Below are 23,721 nucleotides of genomic sequence, written 5' to 3' on the forward strand. Positions count from 1 at the left end.
AGTATACTGTATTATGGTATACTAATGTCTTTCTGTGTCTCTCCTTTTCTGTTTCCAGATTTCTGCCTCCCTATATTTTTTCTCTTCACGTTCATACATATCGATCATCATTCTTTCACCCTCTCCCCCTTCCACTCATATCCCCATCTCTTAGTTCTTTCTTTAACATATAAACATAATTATTCCCCTGTTCTTTTATTAGTAATCCCTCTCTTTTATTTCACTTGTATATTTTACCATTAAAATGTATTAAAAAATGATGACAATGCACCCCTTTAAATATTGTTGTTTTGCTGAATCTGATGTATATCACCACAAACAGTCATGAGATTTTGTTTTATTTGCAATTAGGGAATCACTAATTGCATATTTTCTCCCAATTTTTGTTTCCCTGTGTACGCTGTTCGCCAAAGATCTCTCTTCCCGACCACCCCTCCCCCATAGTACAAGACAAGTCGTCATTAATATATCCGAAGGCACCCACCCGGTGTATTTCTTTGCTAAACTTAATCAAGCGTAGACCTACATCTCAGTGCAGTCCTACCAAGGAGATATCTCCTTGGTCCTACTAACTGTCACCTATAAACGATGAACCACTGCTGAAATGTATTAGTATTTGATATAATATAACCATCGCATGCAATTTGCAACATTGTAATTTAATGGTGATCTAAAAATAGTTCTTCATTTGCTATATCATTGTCGTGACTCTCCCCGGTGAGTGTCATGTTTGCGTATATGGCTCCAGGCTTTCACCGTTTTACGGCATTGGACTTGCTTTTCAGACAACACTAGGGAGAGGTTGCCAGGGCAAAAACTATCCTAGTCATTGGTACTAAAGCGATGTCCGTACTAATTAGAAATACATTATTTTCGGATGCTCAATAAAGGAAAGCGAGAATGAAACCACCAACAGTAGCCAACGACAGGGCTTGTTTCATAAGCACACAAACGGCAATGAGATGAACTCGTTAGGATTGGCGCTGGTATCATTTTCATGCTATATTAAAATCATGGACATTCATTGATCTTTATGCACGGAGACTATATGACACGGATCTATACCCGAGGATGACTATAGGCCTGTTCGCATCCATCGCATGCAAGCTGTAAGTATAATATTACTAATCGTTTCCGTGTTTTAAATATTATCATAACGAGGAAATTAACGTGTATCAACTGTCCACATACGTTGGTATAAAAAACATTTGCCACCAACTTGGACATTCATCATTCATGTAAATGCATATAGTTGTCATGCACGTATGGGTTCTCTCATTTCTATATATTCATTTCTAACAACAAGGTGTATATTCCTAAGGCCTATACGAGGCAAGGCTTTTTCAAAACATTGATTGGTGACGTTGCTCCGCGGCTACAAGAAGATCCATGTTTGTTCATTATGTTTGCATGAAGCAAACATACTTAGCTATAGCTAGTTACAAGGACAGCAGTGCATCACTGTGTTGTAAAATTCAGCCCAGATAGGCAAAACTGCAATTCATCCAATTTAATTCAATTTAGATCTATCAACCTCGATTCATGCCAAGTCAGTTTAGTTCATTTCGATTCGATTCGACTAAACTTTTTTTTTTATTGTATGTTTCAGTTTGATTTGATATAATTTCATTTTGTTCATTTATATTCGTTTTTTATTGTAGTTCAGGTTTATGTATTATAAATCGATGGAGTGTGGCCCAAGTTAAACCTGGTTTAACTAAACAATGGCTATCGGAATGCACCCATTTTACTTTATCAAATAAAAATTAAGTTGATAAACAATTCACTTAACCGAATAAACTAAGTAGCGTAAGACCAAGAGGATGATGGAGGGAAAAGCCTAATTAGAAATGATAAAAAAGAGGTAATATTGATCAAATGGCAATTAGACCATATTGCCAGCAGTAGTATATAGACGAACTGCAGACGAATTAGGATTATACCATGCATGACATGAGACCAGAATTGAAGGTAAAGTTATATGATTTTTAACATGACTTGTTCAATTTTACGAAGGATTGGCCAAAACATGTGTTGATGAATGGGTATGTTCTGCCACAAAAGTGTTTTTAAAAAAGCAAACCATAATGGATAGGAATTCAATGTGACCATTTTCTGGTCAGCAAGAGGACAGACAAATTTACGTCCTATTATGAGGACTGGTACGCAAGTTCCCATTGCGCTTATCATTGCCGCAACGCAGGTCATGTGCAGTTCTACCAATGTTAATTGGGTAGAGTTATACTGTACAATGTACATGATGTACGACCATTATTACCCATGATGATAATGATGATGATATCACATGCACGCTCTTCAACTCGAAACTAGATTCTTGACTGTAAGGAGCAGTAAAAATGTATTCCATATAGGATGATCTTTATTAATGGTTGGAATAAAACGCACGAGTTCTCATATGAATACACCATTTATAATGCTATTCAGTGCTTCAAGATATTGGTCTGATTCATACACTGTTTTACTTAAAAGACATCTGCTGACCGTCAGTGCTGATTAGATTCGCTATTGCCGATTGGCTGAGAAACACTTATCTCTGACAATTACTATGGCAACTATCAGACGATTTGTCATTGCAAACAACTTTCATGCATGAAATGTGCATGAAATGGTGCCCATAATTACCAGATTATCTTCCCCTTATCACGTTGCACATCGAATGCACTGTTATTCAAAGGAAATGCCACTCAGTGAACATAACATGAATTACAGTATTAAAAATCGATATTTTGATAATGATATATTCTTTTCCTTAAAAAACCCTTCACATTCTCCATTGTCTATCCACCCGAACATAATCATATGTCAGCGTCACAATCATAAAAAGAATTGTTAAGAAATAATCACCAATGCATGACAAAGTTACAAATACCCTTTAATAACCACAGCTCTATACAAATCCTTCACAATGTGGCGTCTATGACGTTTGAGCAAATATGAATTGCGTTTGCGTTCAAGGTCAGATGTAAACATAACCCGAATCCACGAAGGTATATTGTATTTATATGCTGCGCCGACTTGCTATGCTACTCAAATGAAAGAACTGTTGTTTCCCAAGATCATAGCGCAACTGTAGTGTGAAGAATCTGTAACGAAAGCAACACAGATAATGATTTTGTATTCCATTATATCGACAAATTCTAGTAATTTTTGATATTGATTAATTATACAAATTAATTGCGGTGATTTAAAATATTGTTCAAATGGTGTGAACTCTGTCTTGAGATGATAGATATCCCTTCAAACAAAGTCATGACTTGTGTTGATTATGTATATGTACTGATTCTCTTACAGGCAAGTTGAATAGTAGGCCTATTTTGAGAACGGGTATTTAAAATATGGGTGCATTATTCTATCAGTTCCGACAACCATAAAACAACAACAACCACCACCACCACCACCACCACCCGCGACTAACATGAATAAAAGGAAAATTAAACATTGAAAATCGTCAACAATTCACGCACATGAGAGCACTTGAATCCAGTGCTTATTTCGGCTAATCAGAAATTACTTGCAATTTTAAGTAATTGAACTGTGGCAGGGGAGCAAGGACATCACCTCAAACTTAATAAATAATGAGCCATTTATTAGTTAGTATACTACAATACGTTTTCGTCATCAATGTTCACAAGTGCATCCACAGCCCTATTGCGATTTTGATCTATGTAGATATTTTTACTCCTTTTCTTTGGAACAATTTTTTAAAACCATCCCTTTTTATGTTTAATAATCTAGTGTTTATTTTATTGAAGCAAATCTCTCCCACTTCATCTTGCTCTTCCCTATATAGGCATACAGTCAGAAGGCAAGTCATCACAAGTATATCAACCTGAAATGCAATGAAAAGGTTATTCTAACTCACTTTACTATAGAATGATCTGGTACTTATTATGTATTTCATTTATCCACACTGTTACAAAATTTCTCCGTAAAAACACCTCCCAGAAATACGCAAAAAGTTCCCGTGGAAGCGTCTCGAGAACACCTTTAACCTTAGTGCACAAATATTGTGTAAAATTACAGAAACATGGTTTATGGGATATGAGAACTTACACATTTCCTGTAATAAAATTTGTTTTTCATGCTTAAAAGTAGACTTGATGACAATTGTATTGGGTCCATCCAAAGTCAATAGTCATCATTACTCCAATAGGGATTTTATTAGCTGTTTTTGTGCGAAGTGGTCTAAATAACCATATCTGTTCAGCTGAATGACTGAAATTAATATTTTTGTTCTGCACGATGTCGAGAAACAATGACAAGTAAGTGGGCTTAAAAGTAATAAGATTGCCAGCATCAAATCATTTTCAAGGAGGAAATGACAAATGGAATGGCCATTGTGGTCTCGTATCTATATCTAGCTTGCATCGCTTAATTCAATATTGTTTCAGCATAATTTGTTTATGTATTTTCAGAAGAGGGGACGCCAGTAATTTCAACTTACACTGTCGAGCCCATCGTAATCAAAATTCAAGAGCCACATCTCATTATATATTGAAATTGTTTTCCTCGGGATTACACAAAAAATGTTGTTTATAACGTATACACACAGTAACAAACTTATTACAGTAACAAATCATGGCCGTATGCAGCGGGGGGGGGGGGGCATTGCCCCACCAAGAGTTTTGAAACTATGGTTTGCTGATAATAAAGTTGTAATAGGAATTGTTATTTTTTATGTGATAATAAGTATTTAGGGAGCAAGGCCCGGGTAAATCACGCAAATATAAGTCTAGTTTGAATTCGGAATCCGCAGGTCGGTCGGCTTAAAGCGTACTCAAATTAGACGAAAAATGATTGGCGAATTTGGAATATTTTTGATGTGTAGGCTTGGTTGGAATAAAACGCACGAGTTCTCATATGAATACACAATTTATAATGCTATTCAGTGCTTCAAGATATTGGTCTGACACTGTTTTACTTAAAAGACATCTGCTGGCCGTCAGTGCTGATTAGATTCGCTATTGCCGATTGGCTGAGAAACACTTAAATCTGACAATTACTATGGCAACTATCAGACGATTTGTCATTGCAGACAACTTTCATGCATGAAATGTGCATGAAATGGTGCCCATAATTTCCAGATTATCTTCCCCTTATCACGTTGCACATCGAATGCACTGTTATTCAAAGGAAATGCCACCCAGTGAACATAACATGAATTACAGTATTAAAAATCGATATTTTGATAATGATATATTCTTTTCCTTAAAAAACCCTTCACATTCTTCATTGTCTATCCACCCGAACATAATCATATGTCAGTGTCACAATCATAAAAAGAATTGTTAAGAAATAATCATCAATGCATGACAAAGTTACAAATACCCTTTAATAACCACAGCTCTATACAAATCCTTCACAAATGGCCGTATGCAGCGGGGGGGGGGGGGGGGCATTGCCCCACCAAGAGTTTTGAAACTATGGTTTGCTGATAATAAAGTTGTAAATCACGCAAATATAAGTCTAGTTTGAATTCGGAATCCGCAGGTCGGTCGGCTTAAAACGTATTCAAATTAGACGAAAAATGATTGGCGAATTTGGAATATTTTTGATGTGTAGGCTTGGTAGATAACTTAAAAAGAAAATGCAGGTCAAGTTCAGAGTTCGCAGGTCAAAGTTAAAGGTACTCAAAAAACGTACTCAAATTAGACGAAAAATGATTGGCGAATTTGGAATATTTTTGATGTGTAGGCTTGGTAGATAACTTAAAAAGAAAATGCAGGTCAAGTTCAGAGTTCGCAGGTCAAAGTTAAAGGTCATATTGATATTGGTTTCCGTTTGACAGGGGATGTGCCAAAGAAGGTGTGGAGGGGCAATGTGATCTTATACCCCCATCTCACTAGATGGCGATTCCGCTGCGATCGTCAAAAATCGACAAAGCGTGGTATAACGTAGCTTGATCGTGGCTTGATCTTTTGAATCTTCTCCGTCGTACCGTGATCTTTTCTGAAGCGGCAAGAATCGTCACCATCTTCCTGGTCGCCACAAAATTTTGAACATGTTCAAAACTTACGTAGCGAGAGCGCGGAGGTTCTAAAGCGCATCACAATCGAGTCATGAGCGTATTACAAACGACATATTCGTAGCTGTAACGGAGCTCCAACGCATAAAGCGTAGTAGAAGCGCATTAAAATCGGCACCGATCGCCCGTGTTTTCAGGCCCGTTCCCAAGACAATACTGCTACGCTGCTTCCGTTTACAAGGCGACTGCCTTGCGCTCGACACGCTTCACAGCGTTTCCACAGCGACGCTTTCTTCTTCGGGTGGCATGTGGCACACGATCTTAGCCCGCTGCAGGCATTCGCGTTGCGCTTTTGCTGCGCCGCTGATGACTGGGCAGCGATTGCGCAACGACCGTCCGCGCTGCTATAAAACGCCGTGCCGATGATGGCGGATTATCACATTTGCAACAGATTTCGAGGCGACACCACGACGTTTTCAAACATACCTCCCAGAAAAAGGACCAAAAAAGGGAAAGCTGCCCAAGCTACCCATGTCATGTCGGCGGTCCAAGAGGAAGAACAAGAGGTTATGGTGGTGGTAGAGGAGGAGGAGGAGGGGGTACAGGAGGAGGATGAAAATATTACTGCTGAGCCAGCTGGAAATAGAAAAAGCGACGCTGACATGTTTTGATGACGAAATGGGTTACCTCTGCAAAAATATATGAAATGACTATGTTTTAAAAATAGATTGAATTCTAACCACAGTGACAGTAGACAATATCAAATTTTGTTAATGATTCAACTTCTAACTGATGTTGTTGTAGAATGCTAAGATGTATAAGTCCAACCAAATTCTGGACATCCATCTTGGTCGGAGGTTGGCAATCGACTGAAGAATGTCTCATGTGCCGCGATTAATACGCCGATTGCTTGAAATCGTTTCAAGAGCCCATCATGAACGTAACACAATCGCTCCATTCGTAGCACCACCGTACCGAGGTCCTAATTAGCGTATGAGCCTCGTTGTACGGTTGCTTTGGTCGCAGAAGCAGCGCATCACATCTGCCTTGAATCGCGGCAAGAGGGTGGCATCGTCGTACTATCAGCGTATTACCATCTTCTTCAGCGCAGGTCGGTCGCAGAGAAGTTGCAGTGCAATCGCCTCGCAGGCTAAAAATAGAATTCGAGGAAGATTCTGCTACGCTTTGCGGGATTTACACAGATCGCCATGGTCGCCATAATCGCCTTCCTAGTGAGATGGGGGCCTTAAAGGTGGCGTAATTCTCACTTGAATAACAGGGTTGATAGAAAGTCCCATGAATTATTCCACTCTTTTTGATACTCTTCTTTTTTGTTTCTAATTTTTCTCCCACTTGTCCATTTTTTCGTCCCCTGTCTCTATTATCACTTCTTGAAAAAAAAAAAACCATAGGGGGGAAGGCGGTCGTTCCCCTGACCCGAGTGACAACTGGCGATGCTTCGACCATCTGCGCAGGTTTAGCGCTATTTAAGAGAATCTGGTGCAAACGTGAAGTAGCAGTTTGACACCCTTTTCTCTACATTTGCTTGAAACGCTTGCGTGGCCGACCATGTAAGGGGTTCCCAGACCATCAGGAAAATCAGGGAAAATTAATTCGCGTTTTTTCAGTTACAGGGTAAACCAGGGAATTTGATGAAATGCCCCAAACCAGGGGAAAGTCGGGAGGCTTTTAATTGGCTAGCTTGTAGACGGCAAGTGGAAACAAGACCGCGAGTGTGACGGGCAAATGAGGCAATTCTGAGAACCGTGGCTTGGGTTATTTCGATGGGAGTCCACGAAAACATGTGGAAATCCGGGAATAAATTGAAATAATTATCTTGCTATTCAGAAACTTCATCAGTTTCAAATCAGGTAAAATTCCTGAAACGCTGCTAACCTTCCATAATACTCCCTTCCAGCAGTTCAGAAGCAGAGTTTCAGCCTGCTAATTAAAGATATAAATGAATGTCATTAACTTCCCAAAGTATAAATCTATAATTTGTATAATCGCTTCAAGTAATATATCAGTAGCTTGACTGATAGGTGACCGTAGTATTGCAAAGTGATTTTGTTTCATTTTTTGGTCATAATGATTTAACAATGACCTAGGTTAGCACATTGCGTCAAATGTCAAACTTCCATTTCCAATGAATTGTAGGAATAGCTTTGCTTACCTCGAAAAATTCATGAATACAAGAGTGTCAGAATGACTTATTTATTCATTTTTTCTTCTTTTCTTAATTTCAGGACCCGATGACAGGTGATCGTATAGGAAACGAGAATATTAAATTTAATTTGATGACTTCGCAGGGATAATAAATATTGTCATTAGCTACGACTGATAGTTCACAATATAAACTGACACACCCATGGACGCCATTACGATACAGTGTGACGGTCTCCGGATAAGTAAAGAAGACCGAATCGGAAAATCCGACATGAATAACATTGAAACCGCCAATGACTTCTTCGTAGACGTCAAACCAGAGCACCACTGCATCGAAGTGGACAATGATGTCGAAGACATGGATGCTTCGTCGTCAAGTTCGGATGACTCGATCACAAAGGAAATTGTGTCTGATAGAGTGACGACGATGACGACGACAACGACGATGATGACGGAGAAGGCTGAACTGCCGTCGCAGACTTGGAATGTTTCAAGCTCGAGAGGGGAATCGCCAAATAGGTACATGTATACTTGTGTCGAGGTGGGGATTCCGTAAATTATTAATTTTGATTAGAATAAATGGTCTGGTGCTTTTAATGACCTCTGTCATGACCTTCATTGGTTACGCTGGGATCGTGACCCGAATTCGCAAAAGTGGTTTTAAAAACCCACGCTTGAGTCCATGGTTTATGCAGATTTCCTGTATAAATTACGCTTAATTTAGCGCGTATCTGGCGCGTGTATAAAAAATGTCCAATTCTCATGCGCGCTTTTGTCACTGTGCGCCAAATTGACGCCTGTTACCATGGTTAGATACACTATTTTATTCATGAGTCCACTGTTTTTATTTATGAGTCCACTCTTCAAATCTGCATAAACCATGGACTCAACTGTGGGTTTTCTAAAACTCCTTTGTGAAATAAGAGTCGTATGGGGGCCTTTTTGGTAAATTTATTGACAATAACTAATCCACTTCTGAAAGCATTTCAGAAAGTTACAATTCTTGTAGATTCATACAGATTTATGATAACAATGGTTTTAAAAGGAGATATATTTATTGGAGTATATAGATGGTGAATATAATTCCATAATTTGTAAATAATGACGTCACAATTATTATGGCAATAGCAATAACTATTATTTATGAATTTGCTTAACAATATTCAAGTGTTTCAGATAGGGGTGGGATACGGTCAGAGTTCGAGATAGTGGGAGGGAAAGAGACACAGAATGGACAAAAGGGAGAGGGAGATATAGAAATAGACAAAGAGAGAGAGATAGGGAGGGGGCGAGGGCAGAGGGGAGACAATATAGATAGATCGATGTAAATATGTGTTACCATGGTAATGTGAAGACCCACCACTTTCTATCCAATATTAATTAATCAAGAGCATGATACGATATCCCATCCAATTAAGAAACTGCACAATGGGATTGAATCGCAGAAATTGGATCCCCGAGCTTTCATAATATCCTGTATTAAAGAATGGAACAGTTTACCTGTTGATATAAAAAAAAAGTAAAACTCTTTTCATGTTCAAATTTTTTTCTTCAAAATTTGCTTTCTTGACAGATTATGATTATTTTTCTTTTCCACTTATTCTTTTGTATTTTATTATATGAAATTAGGTTTATTCAATTTTTTCCTCCAAGAACTAGAAAAATTGGATTGACAACTGATTTAGTGCATTAGATATTTATTGCTGCAACTTATTTCATTATAAGGGAGACATATTATTAACACACGTATGAAATAATGAAAAAATTATGATTTTATGTAATAACATAAGAAAACGGAAAGTGGAAATGTGACATCATCAGCCTACTTAATGAATATTCATGACGACTGTTTTCACAAAATATTGCTAAACTTTAAACTCCAATAACTTTATTATTTGTTATCCGATTTTGATGAAATTTTTGGCATTTTGCTCAGTGAATTCTACTCTATGTATCAAAATATTAATATTTTCAGCCCGGACCTTCCCTTTAAGAGAGTGTAAATGTAACTAGAAAAATTGGATTGACAACTGATTTAGTGCATTAGATATTTATTGCTGCAACTTATTTGATTATAAGGGAGACATAGATTATGATAGATTATCAGGCTCTGGGGGTGGTGTATGTTTTTATGTCCGAAATGATATTGCATTCAATATCATAGATGTTTTAAGTACAGGTGATTCTGAATCACTGTGGATTAATTTGCTTCTACCAAGATCAAAACCAATTATTGCTGGCGTCATTTATAGGCCTCCGAAAAGCAATCAATTTATTGAGAAGATGTCAAATATTCTCGATATATTAAAGAAAGATGATGAAATTATACTTTTAGGCGATATGAATGTTTGTCTTTTTCAGAAATCTCCACTGGCTAAAAAATATACTGACTTATTGAGTCTTCATGGATTTAGCCAACTCATCAAAGATGCAACCCGTGTCACTCACACATGTTCTTCTTTATTGGACCATGTGATTTGTAATAACGAACAAAAAATAAGTCAAAGTGGTGTTATTGATCTTGGTATAAGTGACCATTCTTTTACTTTCTGTACACGAAAGAAAATTAGGCTGGCTATAGGTGTTCACAGAACCACTGATATCAGATCGTTGAAAAAATATAGCGAAGAATCTTTCAATCTTAAACTGTCTGCCGTTGATTGGTCAGATTTAACCCAATGCACTGACGTAAATAAGGCTTGGTCAGTTTTTCAAAATACTTTTATTTCAACGTTGAATATGATAGCGCCTCAAAAACGGATTAGAATTAAACAGAGATCAGAAAACTGGATGACTAAAGATATTATTTCTCTTATTCGAGAAAGAAATGTGGCGTATAAAAAAATGAAGAAAAATCTAAGCGATCAGGATTATGACACGCTTTCCAAAAGATACAAGAAATTAAGAAATATGGTTCAAAGAGAGGTGAAAAAGGCCAAATTAGAATACCTACAAAATAAAATAGAAGAAAATAAAAATGATTCTAAAAGACTTTGGCAGAATCTAAAAAGTTTGGGATTAAAAAAGAAAAATGGAAAGGACCAAGAATTAGTCGTTTCAATTGACGGAGAATTATGTCATGATAAGATAACTATTTCCAATGAATTCAATTCCTATTTTACAAATGTCGCAGCTACGTTGGTAGATAAACTTCCATCTTGCAAAGACATTTTCAGTGCAGACAGTGAAAACATTCGTAAATTTTATGAAAAAAAGGGTATAAGCCAAGATAAATTTGAATTATTACCTGTTAGTGATCAATTCATTTTTAATGAGTTGCGTAAATTAAATGTATCAAAAAGCACTGGGTTAGATTTGATACCTGCTAAATTTCTAAAAGAAGGAGCAAAGAGTTTGTACAAACCATTGAATTTCTTAATAAATCTATCTATCTTTACTAGCACTTTCCCAGAGGATATGAAAATTGCAAAAGTAACTCCTATTCATAAGAAGAAAGATAAAACTGCTGTTGAAAACTATAGACCTATCAGTGTTTTAAGCATAGTATCCAAAATTCTAGAAAAGGCGGTATGTGTTCAGATCGAAAAATATTTTAAAGAAAATGATATGATTTACGAATATCAGTCAGGTTTTCGACATGACTATTCGACTGAGACATGCCTTATTCACTTGACTGATTATCTGAGAATAAATATGTCTAAGGGACAATTCGTTGGGATGGTACTCCTAGATCTTCAAAAAGCATTTGATACAGTTAATCACGGCATCTTATTGAAAAAATTACAAATAATGGGTTTTAACCAGGCTACTGTAGCATGGTTCAAATCCTACTTGTCGAATCGACATCAAGTAGTGGCTATTCGCGATATTTGTTCCAAAATTATGCCTATAACGTGTGGAGTTCCACAGGGAAGTATTTTAGGCCCAATCCTATTTTCAACTTATATCAATGACATGTCTATTTGTTTAAAAGCTGACTGTAAATTATTATTGTATGCAGATGATAGCGTACTACTTTGTTCAAATGCCAACCCAAAATTTGTTGAGGAAAAACTTAGCGAACAGCTGTCTACATGTGTCGATTGGATGACTGATAATAGATTATCGTTACACTTAGGCAAAACCGAAAGCATTCTGTTTTGTTCTAAAAGTAATCATAAAACTTCATTTGAATTTGAAGTATCATACAATAATAAGATAATTCATAGGAAAGAATCTGTAAAGTATTTAGGCATTGAGTTGACTAGCTCCCTTTCATTTTCATCTTTAGTAGAATCAATCGTAAAAAGGGCGAATGCCCGTTTGAAATTTTTGTACAGGTATCAAAGTTGTATGGATCAAAAAGCAAGGCGTATTCTCTGTTTTGCTCTTATTCAGAGTTTATTTGACTATGCCAACCCTGCTTGGTTTAGTGGCATAAGCGAACTCGATAAAAAGAAGTTGAAAATTATACAGAATAAAATGGTTAGATTCATTAGCTGTTCTGGTCCCAGAACCCATGTTGGCTACACCGAACTCTCTGGAGCAGGTTTTCTTGAAGTCAACAAAAGATCAAAACAGCTTATTTTGCACCACGTGCATAAAATCTATCACAATAGATCGAATCATTACATTGGATCAAACTTTAATCTAGTTACCGAAATACATAACTATAATACAAGAAACAGCCATTTCAATTTTTGCTTACCAGAAAGGGTAGGTAGTATTGGTAACTCATTTTATTACAATGCTATAAAACATTGGAATTCCCTTCCCAATGATATAAAAGAAATAGGAAACTTTTTGCATTTTAAGAGGAAATTGAAAGAATATCTTTCACTTGAGAGTCAAAAAGAAGATGCAAATGATATGTTGTACGGTTGATTTAGCCTGAATACTGACCTAGTTCTTTTCTCTTCTCTACTAGATATTATGTATTTTACATAGTTTGATTGAAGCTTCGATATGTCCTTTCTTCTATTCTTTCTATTTCTTTTATCTCTTCCTATTCTCCTATTCTTGTTGTTATTGTCGTCACGTTTATGCTGTTGTTCTTCTCCTTATTTATTTCCCTTCGTTATCAGTTTCTTCCGTCTCCTTCTACTCCTCGTCCCCTCTCTTCTTCTGTTCCTCCTCTTCCTTCTCCTTCTTTTCTTCTTCGTTATATTCTTGTATATATCTTATTTATTGGTAATAGTAAATTCTGATTTTTTTTCTTCATTTTTAATATGTAAATAGTATAATTTTAACATTTTATTATCTTAATTCTGTATATTGAGGACCCCACTGGAAATAAGCTTTCGAGCTTTCGTGGGTCATCCTGTGCAAGCCTGTTGTTTTAATGCTACTGTATATATGTTATGGTGACTTGCCAAATAAAATCAATCAATCAAAACATATTATTAACACACGTATGAAATAATGAAAAAATTATGATTTTATGTAATAACATAAGAAAACGGAAAGTGGAGATGTGACATCATTAGCCTACTTAATGAATATTCATGACGACTGTTTTTACAAAATATTGCTAAACTTTAAACTCCAATAACTTTATCATTTGTTATCCGATTTTGATGAAATTTTCGGCATTTTGCTCAGTGAATTCTACTCTATGTATTAAGATATATATATTTTCAGCCCGGACCATCCCTTTGAAAACATAGCACTGGTTTATGAGATAGTGGAAAAATACAAAACCCCACAACCGTTATTACTTTCATATTCGATGATTTTTTTTTCTTGTAGTTTGCCTTTGGTATGTTGTCTATTCATTCTTCTATTCTTTATCACACTAAACCCTTTTAAGTAACTACGAACTATGCCAACATCCCATTGTTGTTGTTTTTCTTTTGTAGGGAAGATGTTAGATGCAAGTGTAAGAAAGAGCCAATTCGTACAAAGAGATTAAAATGCACATCTTCTTGTGACGAAACAAAGCCGACGTGTAGAAGAAAACCGAGAAAGGAAAGAAACAAGGGAGATAACCCGGTGTATTCAGGTATATAACAACTATATTCAGTATAAAAAAAGGTCAAGGATACAAATAATATGGGGAAAACCGGGCAGTCTTACAGTATGCTATCCCACTGAGCAAGCATGATTACTGTAACGGGCGTATAGATAGGGGCGGCTTGGGGGCACTTAACCCCCGTGAGTCTCACGACCATGGCAATAAAAAAGGAGGAAAGATAAAGTGGGAAATATTATATAATTTGCTGATTGTTATGTCAAAATCTATCACAAAATAAGATTTTAGTTTTAAAAAATGTCCGGAATTTCTATCGCTCTCGAATTTTCATACATTTTGCTTCATCGGCCGTGCTGTGCCCCCTCTTTATGGGAGGGGAAGGGGCTCATTCAGTTCTCTGTGGGTTCGTGTTTCTCAAAGCTGTTTGTGAAGTTACGGAAAACTTTTTAATAGGAAACGTCTGGAAAATAGGAATGTGGAAATAGATGCATTAACTTACGATGAAATATGCATTGGCATTTGATGTTCGTGTTGTAAACATGCGTCCATTTTATAATTTTATGATTTTTTAACGACATTATTTGAAATTTGATCAAAAATTAGGTCAAATGTCAGCGGATAATTTGGATTAACATCACTTGGCACTTCAGGTATCGCACTTTAAAGTGGACCTCAAATTACATTAATTTGGAGAGTTGCTGGTAACATTCCGACTATAGCTTTAATAACCAACTCCATTGCACCCACTTGATCAATGAAGAAATACACGTACCATTTTATGAGGCCGCTATCATTATCAAATACAATCGCTCACGATGGTGGTCTCCTGCATTTATCTAAATCTTAATTATAACTTTGCTGAATAAATAATCCATTTTGTTGATATTTATTTATCATTGCTTATTGTAGGACCATTGAAGCAAAGTTCTGTTATTCATTTAATTTGTTTATGTCATGTTGCATACTCAACTCTGATGTGAATGCAGTAATTAAATAGAATGAAATAAAATCAAATTAAATCAAATTTAGTGGGACTCCTTTCTCATCTAAAAGGTACACAGTGCCACAACAGTGCACATAATTATAGGGTTGAGTTTTGGATTTATGAAAATTTGCGAGATGATAAAACGAGCGAGTAATATTTTCAGTAATATTTTGTCATAGCTCTGGGGTGTCAAAGGGTCAAATCAGTTTGCTCTTTGACGAAATTCGATTCACATTGTGGGCTTAAATTTTCAACTCAGTGATTCTTCAAAGATTATACTTCTTTTTGAAAATTACTTGGTTTTCAAACGCGATCCCATCATCAACGAATGTACCGGTAAAAACACACGCTTATTTCATATTTCTCACAATTGCAGCTATTGATTGCCATTTTTTTCCATCGCATGAAACTAGATATTAGGATGATAAAAATCAAAGGATTGGTAACGTTGTAAAGTATTGATTACTCTTTTCATGACTAGATATAATCCGATGTCAGATCTGTGGCGATAAAGCATCCGGCATGCATTATGGTGTCTATTCGTGTGAAGGATGTAAGGTGAGCAACTTGTCAATGCCACTTTTAGTTAATCCCTGATTATCATAATTTGTTTTATAAATCATCAAAAAAACTCTTTCAAGATTTACTCCAAGTCTTAATATCGATTTATCCCTACAAGCTATGGAATACTTACTTGTAGGCCTGAATATCCAGACATATTCTCTACAATCATGGGCGTCGCCGAAATAAGGTATTTTTAAGGGGATAGGGGGGACGGACGACTCAGAATTTTGTTTATAGTTTTTTCCCCCGCCTTTCTCCTCGTTTTTTTAATTGAAAAAATAATCATATCTACATATATATCATATATATATATATATATATACCGTCTTGAACTTATATTCGTAAAGTGTATAAATCGGAAAAAGTGTTGTTAGTGTTGATAAGCTCCTTATCAAAAAGTTGATAATTTCTAAAATGATTATTAAATGATATTTTAATTAAAGATTTCATATTAGATAATATATGAGTGTGAAAATTACTGAATTTCATAATACAGTTGGACCATATATAAGAGATCTTAAACACAAATCTTGCGGGCAAACTTTGGACGACCCACAGCTGCAAAATTTCTTATTTAATCCAAACCTAACAAAGTTCAAGAAAGTCAAGTGATGATAATTAACTTTTGGAACTTTGCCTATTTTCCATTGCTACGATAGCTTTGTCCAAATACAATTTCAATTGACCTTGACCAAATATTGATTCAATTCAATCTGAGTGTTTAAGGTAGTGATTGACCGATACTGTCATACTCATCTATATTTCGTCATATTTCTTATAGGGATTTTTCAGGCGAACGCAGCGATTGAAGATTGACTATAAACCTTGTCCATACTGGGGGCAACCCGATGGTTGTATCGTCAACATAGGTACAAGGAACAAGTGCCAATACTGCAGATACCAAAAATGTCTTGTACTTGGGATGTCCTCTGCAGGTAAGACCCTGGGAAATTGTGTTCCACACAAGGGCCAAGGGGGGGGGTGGTTGGTATTTTTAGACGTGTCCATGATGTGATTATTTATCATGGGGTAAGAGTTTTTAAATCACAGTACACACTACATTTGCACCCTAAATGAAATATAAAACTGATAGCACCTTTGGGGGTGTTATTTTGAACCCTAAATGGGAAATAGGTGCAAAATTTTACCTTTTTATTATCTGCACCAAGAAATTATCCTTATAAGGTGCATCTTTTCTCCTCTTAAGGTTGATAGTAGTTCACATGTTAAGAACGGTTGTAATATGCACCTTTATTAAAAGGTTCATCTTTGCACCCTATTTAGGTGCTTAATGTCGCTAAATGCACCTTGAAATGAACATAAGAACACTTTATTAGCACTCATTGTAGTACTGCTATTGTACCAATCCCTAGGGTTCAAATTTTAACCCATATTTCTCAGTGTGTATGGAAAAGCTGGGCTTGACCATTGCCGCTAACCTATAGATAGCAGCTTGGTCAAAGGTGCCCAAAGTGCAGTGGGCGGGGTTGGGAGGAGCGAAAAATTGCACCCTCCCTGATTTTAAATGAAGTGGTAACTTTGGAGGGATGTAAGATAATTTTTGGAGCTATTGAGCCGAAGCTACTAGTTCGTTTTATTGTCAGGAAAAAAAATCATACATGGATAATAACATTAAATGAAATTTGAAATACTGAAACGAATTTAAATTCCACACATTAATTCCAATTTATTTAGTTTGTGGATTATAATATAAGTGCCTTTGAACATTTTTCAGGCATTTATAAACAAATAGTGATATTAATTGTTTATTATGGGCTTAAGATGCAATAATACTTTATCTTAAACATTGGTCGGTTCTTGGACTTTCTATACTCCCTGTGTAGTATTCCAGTTAGTTTTTTCGGTTCCATGACATTTGCTCCGGCGACAATTGCTCCGCTGCAAATTCCACACATTAATGGATTTACCAACTTTAACCCTGGATTTAACGCCATACCCTAAACCTACAATAGAACCCCATTGTAATCCTTACCCTAAACCTGTATCTTAGACGAAATAAAACCTAGAGCGATCGTTGCCGAAGCAAAGACCGTGTCACCCCCTTGGGTTGACACTAAAATGCTCGATAAATCAATAGTGTTGGTTTTATTTTCCCAATTACCAAAATAATGAAAAAACGAAGTTCATCTAAAAGTAATAACTTCCCAGTATACCGAGATTATGATTATACAAATAATACACATCGTCGATGGCATTAGTCAGAATTACGCGCCCGTATTTGAACAGTTTTTACACGTTTGTACTCTTTCAGTTGTAACAGGCGTGCCCGAACAAAATAATGATGTGGATCCATTTTGGATCCATTGAATACCAGTAATCGGAAGATGACAGTACATGAAAAGACGAGTCACAGGATATATTTCCGCCATTCATTAAATTAGAATCCAAACATGCTAAATCTCAATTTTCTAACGGTTAATACGCAGTATCCTGGATGATTTAAACAAAGTTTTACCCCCTCAAAAAAAAAGCCCACACCAATCTTTTCGCCGAAATAACCAAGTTGACAAATCCATTTTCTTTTTAATGTTAATCAGCCGTTCGGATGGGACGTGTTCCGAAGCAAGAAGTCCTGAAACTCAAAGAGGAGCTGGACGAAAAGGACAATGTCTTACATGAAACAGAAGATCAGAAGGCACATCGGACATTCGTCGATTCGCTTACGGAGCAGTTCAATGCTATCGTCTGTGGTACGACACAGCAGGACCTGGATAAATTCTGGAAGCGATGTTCAAGGGTAAGTTGAAAGCTACTGGATATTTTTTTTGTCCTGGAAATTTGACTCTGGGCAAAATGATACCATTTTGCAGCGTAAGAAACCTTCTGATGAACAAAGATCGGGAAACGATGGTAGTCTTTCCATCGATTATTGTATATGCACAAGAAATAAACACTTGTTCTGATCCATGTTGAATGGTTACAGAATGGATATTGAGTCAATCGATAGAAATGTTCTTCTTTAACTTCATGTTCGTACCAATATCATGAATATGTTGATCGGGGTTCACATGAAACAAATCTCTAGTCCATAACTAAGATATGATTCTCGTGTATTTCTGCTTTTATTTCCCATTAGCCTTTTACTGCTCACATGCCTTCGGGTACCTATGTTATTGAAGGGATGCAACTGGACAAAGACGGCCCACCTCGGGAGATCACCAGCCGGGCTGAAATGGCTCAGCAGTGCTTCGTCAGTATGGAAGTCATCATCGAGAAGTTCGCTACATTTTCCAAACAGCTTCCCGAGTTCCGACGGCTGTCCTCCGCGGACCAACTGACACTGTTCAAGGGGGCTGCCTTGGAGGTGTGCGCCACTTTAAACTCCAGTAGGTACTACCATGGTGTCTACAGGTGAGAATTTCGTGCTAAAAGTTTGTTACGTCCGACGGCGATTCCGGGTTAGTGTTGGTGAGCCGGATCGGTAGGCCTCTTGAGAGTGCGCCAAAGGGTGTTTACTTATTAATACCTGAGAAAGCCCTTCAACAATGGGGCATCGTTGCACTTGAGTTGCCTATTATCATACCAGAATCCAATGAATCTAAGATCGGTTAGAGACATCGTCCCGATGAATTATAGCTATATAAAAAGGAAAATATAATTTGTACGATTGTTTCAAAAGTGACTTGATTGATTCTGCAGTCCTCACGCTTATCGTCCTTCCAACATGCCGACCCAAAAGTAATCATTGACTATTGACAGAAAGTGGCAACAATTTCGGCAATGATAATACTGACCAAACTGTATTTCCGTAAATAATCACAGTTGTCAATTAAGATCGGCATAACATGGCATTTGTCGATGCTTAGGCCTAGCAATATTACCTTATTCAATTCTGAAAAAGTAAGCCCTTGAACTTGTAGGTCATAGCAAGCCAAACATTTTTTTTCAGCAACGGTATCGTTCTATACATGCTTTCACAACCGATGTACAACTTTGATACACAGTACATTATTAACGCTTGTCATTGTTTTTTTTTTTAATATTAGGTTCCCAGAGATCAACACGTACATTCGAAGAGACGTGGCGGAGAATTCCCCCTTTGGGAAGGTGACCCCATACACGACAGAGATGGTGTTCTATGAGATGTTCAACGATCTCGGCTTGACGGACAAAGAGAAGGCTATATTCTGCACATTCCTTCTTTACACTCCAGGTAATAAGCTATAGGTCTAACCTGCTCTAGCCACAAACATGACAAATTTTCTAGGAAGATCTGTCAATTTCTGAAGAAAGGTTAACCCACTGCAATTTGCTCTAGTATCCAATGGTTTATTTGTATCTTTGTATTTTCTTTAAAAAAGTATGATCCTTTATCTACCTTATTGATGACAAGTTATTTAATCTTTAAGTGATTTGACCGTGTGAGGTGCAAAACAAAACATAGGAGTCAAGCGCAAGGTAAAAATGTACAAGAATAGGGAGATTTTATGCGATAGTTCAAGACGGTCGTAGTCTTTAAACAGCAGTGAAAAGATAGTCATATTGTAAATTACATATTCTAGCTCTTATTCAATTGAAGGTCTTCCTTTGTTCTGACTCGCTTTGTTGTGAATCATGCAGGATAATACTCTGGCACCGATTTAAAGGGGGTGATTTGTCTCTTTCTGTATGGTGCATGAAAGATCTTCTCTATTCTATAGTTCTTCATGACACATTTCTTGAATCCTTTCATTTCCTGTACAGATCGAGAAGGTCTCGTAGACAGAGAGGTAGTGGAGCATCATCAGGAACACCTTGCACAAACCCTATACCGGGAGGTCAAGAAGAACCATCAAGGTAACGTCTATGCCAAGCTCATGGATGTTGCTGTAGCCCTCCGCTCCTTGGTCCCAGACCACGTTGAGCGGTTGAAACAGATCAAGATGCGATGCAATGGTCACCTGCCGGCAGAGCTTAGTCCACTGCTTAACGAGGTTTACGGGAGTATAGTATGGCTGCAGACAGACGAAGAAATGCCTTCGAATTCCATGCCAGCAGGAACAACCGGAACAGGCAACCCACTGTGATCATTGAGACTTTGATACTTTCTAGATTTACACTGACGTAATATTAAATGTAGAGTGAAGATACTTGACACCCAAACAGCGCCCCTTCCAATTTCTGACAAGGTGGTTAGCAGTGATATTGCACCAGTTCCAAGTTTTGACGCCAGTACTAGCTAGATATTACACTTTTAAGTGGTCTTTCCTTTCCCCCTTCTTCCTTATTATTCCTCACCTCAAGATTCCGTTGCGCCAGAGGCATATAGCACCCTGCCCCCATAGAAATGCCACTTGATATAACGAATTTAACAGTTTAGACATTATAATTCCTTGCTGTCTGTTCAATAATAGAATTGATGATATGGGTGGCGTGCAGATATGGAAACCATTGGATACTCCAGCGAGTGAAAGGACAGAGCCAAATCGTTTGGTATTTTTCATTATGTTGTAATAGATTTGACAAAAATGACCAACATTTTAACGTTTGTTAAATTTGTATGACCATAAATTATGTGCCCTGTCTCATAATTTGCACGTACAACGTCACCTTTAGTCTTTCGTCTACCTTTATAGAGATACATATTGATGCCTTCACTGTATCTCACGTTACATGCTGGGTCAAAAGACACGTGCAATCAAAAGACTTACCTGTGACTGAAATAATTCCTCTCGTAAAGTGAGAGCATGAATGACCGGGGATTCTTTCTACAAAGAAGTTTGATTAATCCAATCAGTCTCAAATATGGAAAGCCAGTGATACCAACATCTAGAATGTACCTAATGCTGGTGAGACCACTGCTTGAGTACGCATCAGCAGCTTGGGACCAATCCACCGAGGTAAACATCCAATCATGAGAAAGAGTTCAACGACTAGCCGCCAGATTTTGTACCGGTGACTATCGTAGGGAAGAGGGCTCTGTCACTCACTAAAGCACTAAGAGTTCTTGGTCAGACCAGAAGAAGAAACCAGTGACTCTGAATGCTGTATAAGATGAATAGCGGACTGGTCAATAACAGAATACAGGATCTACAAGGGGGAGACAATCAAACTTGCAACCCGGTTCGCCACGAGCGTTTTTTCAGGATTCTTTGTTCGTGAACACTGTAAGGAACTGGAACAACCTCCCCTTCTCAATTGGTAGTAGCCATTTTCTGGAAACACATTCAATTCAAGACTAAAACAGCTTCAATCAGTCATTCTACAGACACACGTTGCAAGACTTGGTCCATCAAGTTAGCGTTGATGTGTCATCAAGAGACATTTTCTTGACTCACTTGTTCAGATTCAGATACATGCTCTGTTAAGTCATGTCCTTGAAATATGACCGAATGCTTGTGCATTGTGATTGTTTTGGTCCATCAGTATCGCAGTATGACCCTTATACAATGGGATGAGTGTATACCTTTTGAATGATGACGTTGCTGGCTTTCCATAAATGGAATTGATTGGATCGATCAATCACACCCCTTTGTGAGACGAACCCTAGTAATGCATGAAGAAATCATCATTTTAGTGTGTGCGTGAAGTTCATCATTGCAAATTGAAATGGCTTCATAAGAAATAATACACAGAGCAATTTGAGTGATTACACATTTTCTATTTCAGCTTTATGCTGAAATTGTAATGATATTATATAATGATGCATTGTCTATAGAAAGATTCATTACAGATAATTCCTTAATAGGGGTTTGTGAAATAACCAATACGTTGGTGAGATTGTGTCCGACCCCCCCCCAAAAAAAATAAAAAAAAAAAATAAAAAAAACCTAATCAAAATCAACCTATAATTTAACCATTAAAATTTATAGATTTTTTTACTATTTGTTCCTTGCCTACACATCGGTTACTTAGGTCAGTTCCTTTTCGAAATATTTTATATGTTTTTTTGTAATATCATCGTTATCATATTCATGAAGAACAAACATTTTACAATTATGACATTCCATCCTCACTTTATTATGAGGATAATTGATGTATAAAGTTTTGTCTGCGTTGGCGTTTTCTTGGGTTATTTGGAGTTCTATTCTATTTAATTTATCTTTTAAATTTTTATGTGTTATGACGTACCAATTACACAATTCGTGTTTCAATATTAAGCACACATAAAAGCAACAACGCACAAAAATCCTCCCAGCATTTCACAGTTTGAAGTATTTTATAGTTCTACTAATACCCCAATATAATTTGGATGTTTATTGAATACCATATGGGCAAATAAATGTGTGAAAAGATGAGCTGTTGGAAGGTACACCATTGCATGGCTAACAAAACAGACCAAAGTATTAAAAAAAGCACATAGTGTGCTCTCTTTTAAAAACAATTAAAATTTCAAAGGAGGATGATTTGCACAATGTTTTAAGAATTTTCATTTTCTTTAGAAAGAAATTTACCTTTTTTGCAGAGGGGGAGAAAGAAAGAAATAAAGAAAGAGAGGGAGAGGGGGGGGGGGAGAAATAAATATATCTACTGGAAGACTTATCTATATTACATACATTTTTATTACTTTTTGAAAGTCAAAGTTCCTATTATTTATTATTTTCTTACAAGGGACTCACTCCTAACGGAAAAATAAATCATAAATAATTCAGTTTTCTGAATCTGAATTTCTAAATTGTACTATATTTTCTTGTCTAGTATATATGAACTGTTTCATTCAAATGCAATTTCGAATTTCTCTGTAATTGTAAATACGAAAGGCTTTCTTACTACAAATCTTGATATTTTATTATTTGATTACAATGCAAATTATTGCGAACATTTTAAACAAGAGTGGAATACTGAATTAAAGATATGCTGCAAATTATGATTGAGTTTATTTAGTTTGTTATTTATGAAGGGAGTCGTACAAAAACGTTTTTTTTCTCATTTAGATTTGTTTTTTTTTTCCATTTAGTCATAGACAGCACCAACTTATTATGGTGCTAGGCTGGCTTACAAAGGCAACATCCAATAGAACAAAAATATGGAACATACAATATGACAATAAATCAATACATAAATATATAACGTGGAATTACCGATAACATAGTTAATTTTGCGTTTTTATTTTACGTGTACACACATTTATGCCATTTTCTATTTTCTTTGTTCATTAAGTTGCAGTGT

At 36.7% G+C, this 23,721-nt stretch overlaps 1 protein-coding gene across 1 annotated transcript; it reads left to right on the top strand.

Annotated features, from left to right (window-relative positions):
* The first annotated feature begins 447 nt into the window (after positions 1-447).
* On the top strand, positions 448-23,419 carry LOC129258235 (peroxisome proliferator-activated receptor gamma-like). Its single transcript, XM_064097076.1, has 9 exons — positions 448-1,109; positions 8,233-8,671; positions 13,951-14,093; positions 15,530-15,606; positions 16,394-16,547; positions 18,171-18,370; positions 18,710-18,984; positions 19,620-19,786; positions 20,317-23,419. Exons 2-9 carry the CDS (start codon positions 8,355-8,357, stop codon positions 20,637-20,639), a joined length of 1,656 nt encoding a protein of 551 aa, XP_063953146.1. The 5' UTR covers positions 448-1,109; positions 8,233-8,354; the 3' UTR covers positions 20,640-23,419.
* The last annotated feature ends 302 nt before the right edge of the window (positions 23,420-23,721 follow it).

Source organism: Lytechinus pictus, chromosome 1 (genome assembly GCF_037042905.1).
Source record: "Lytechinus pictus isolate F3 Inbred chromosome 1, Lp3.0, whole genome shotgun sequence".
Taxonomy (NCBI): domain Eukaryota; kingdom Metazoa; phylum Echinodermata; class Echinoidea; order Temnopleuroida; family Toxopneustidae; genus Lytechinus; species Lytechinus pictus.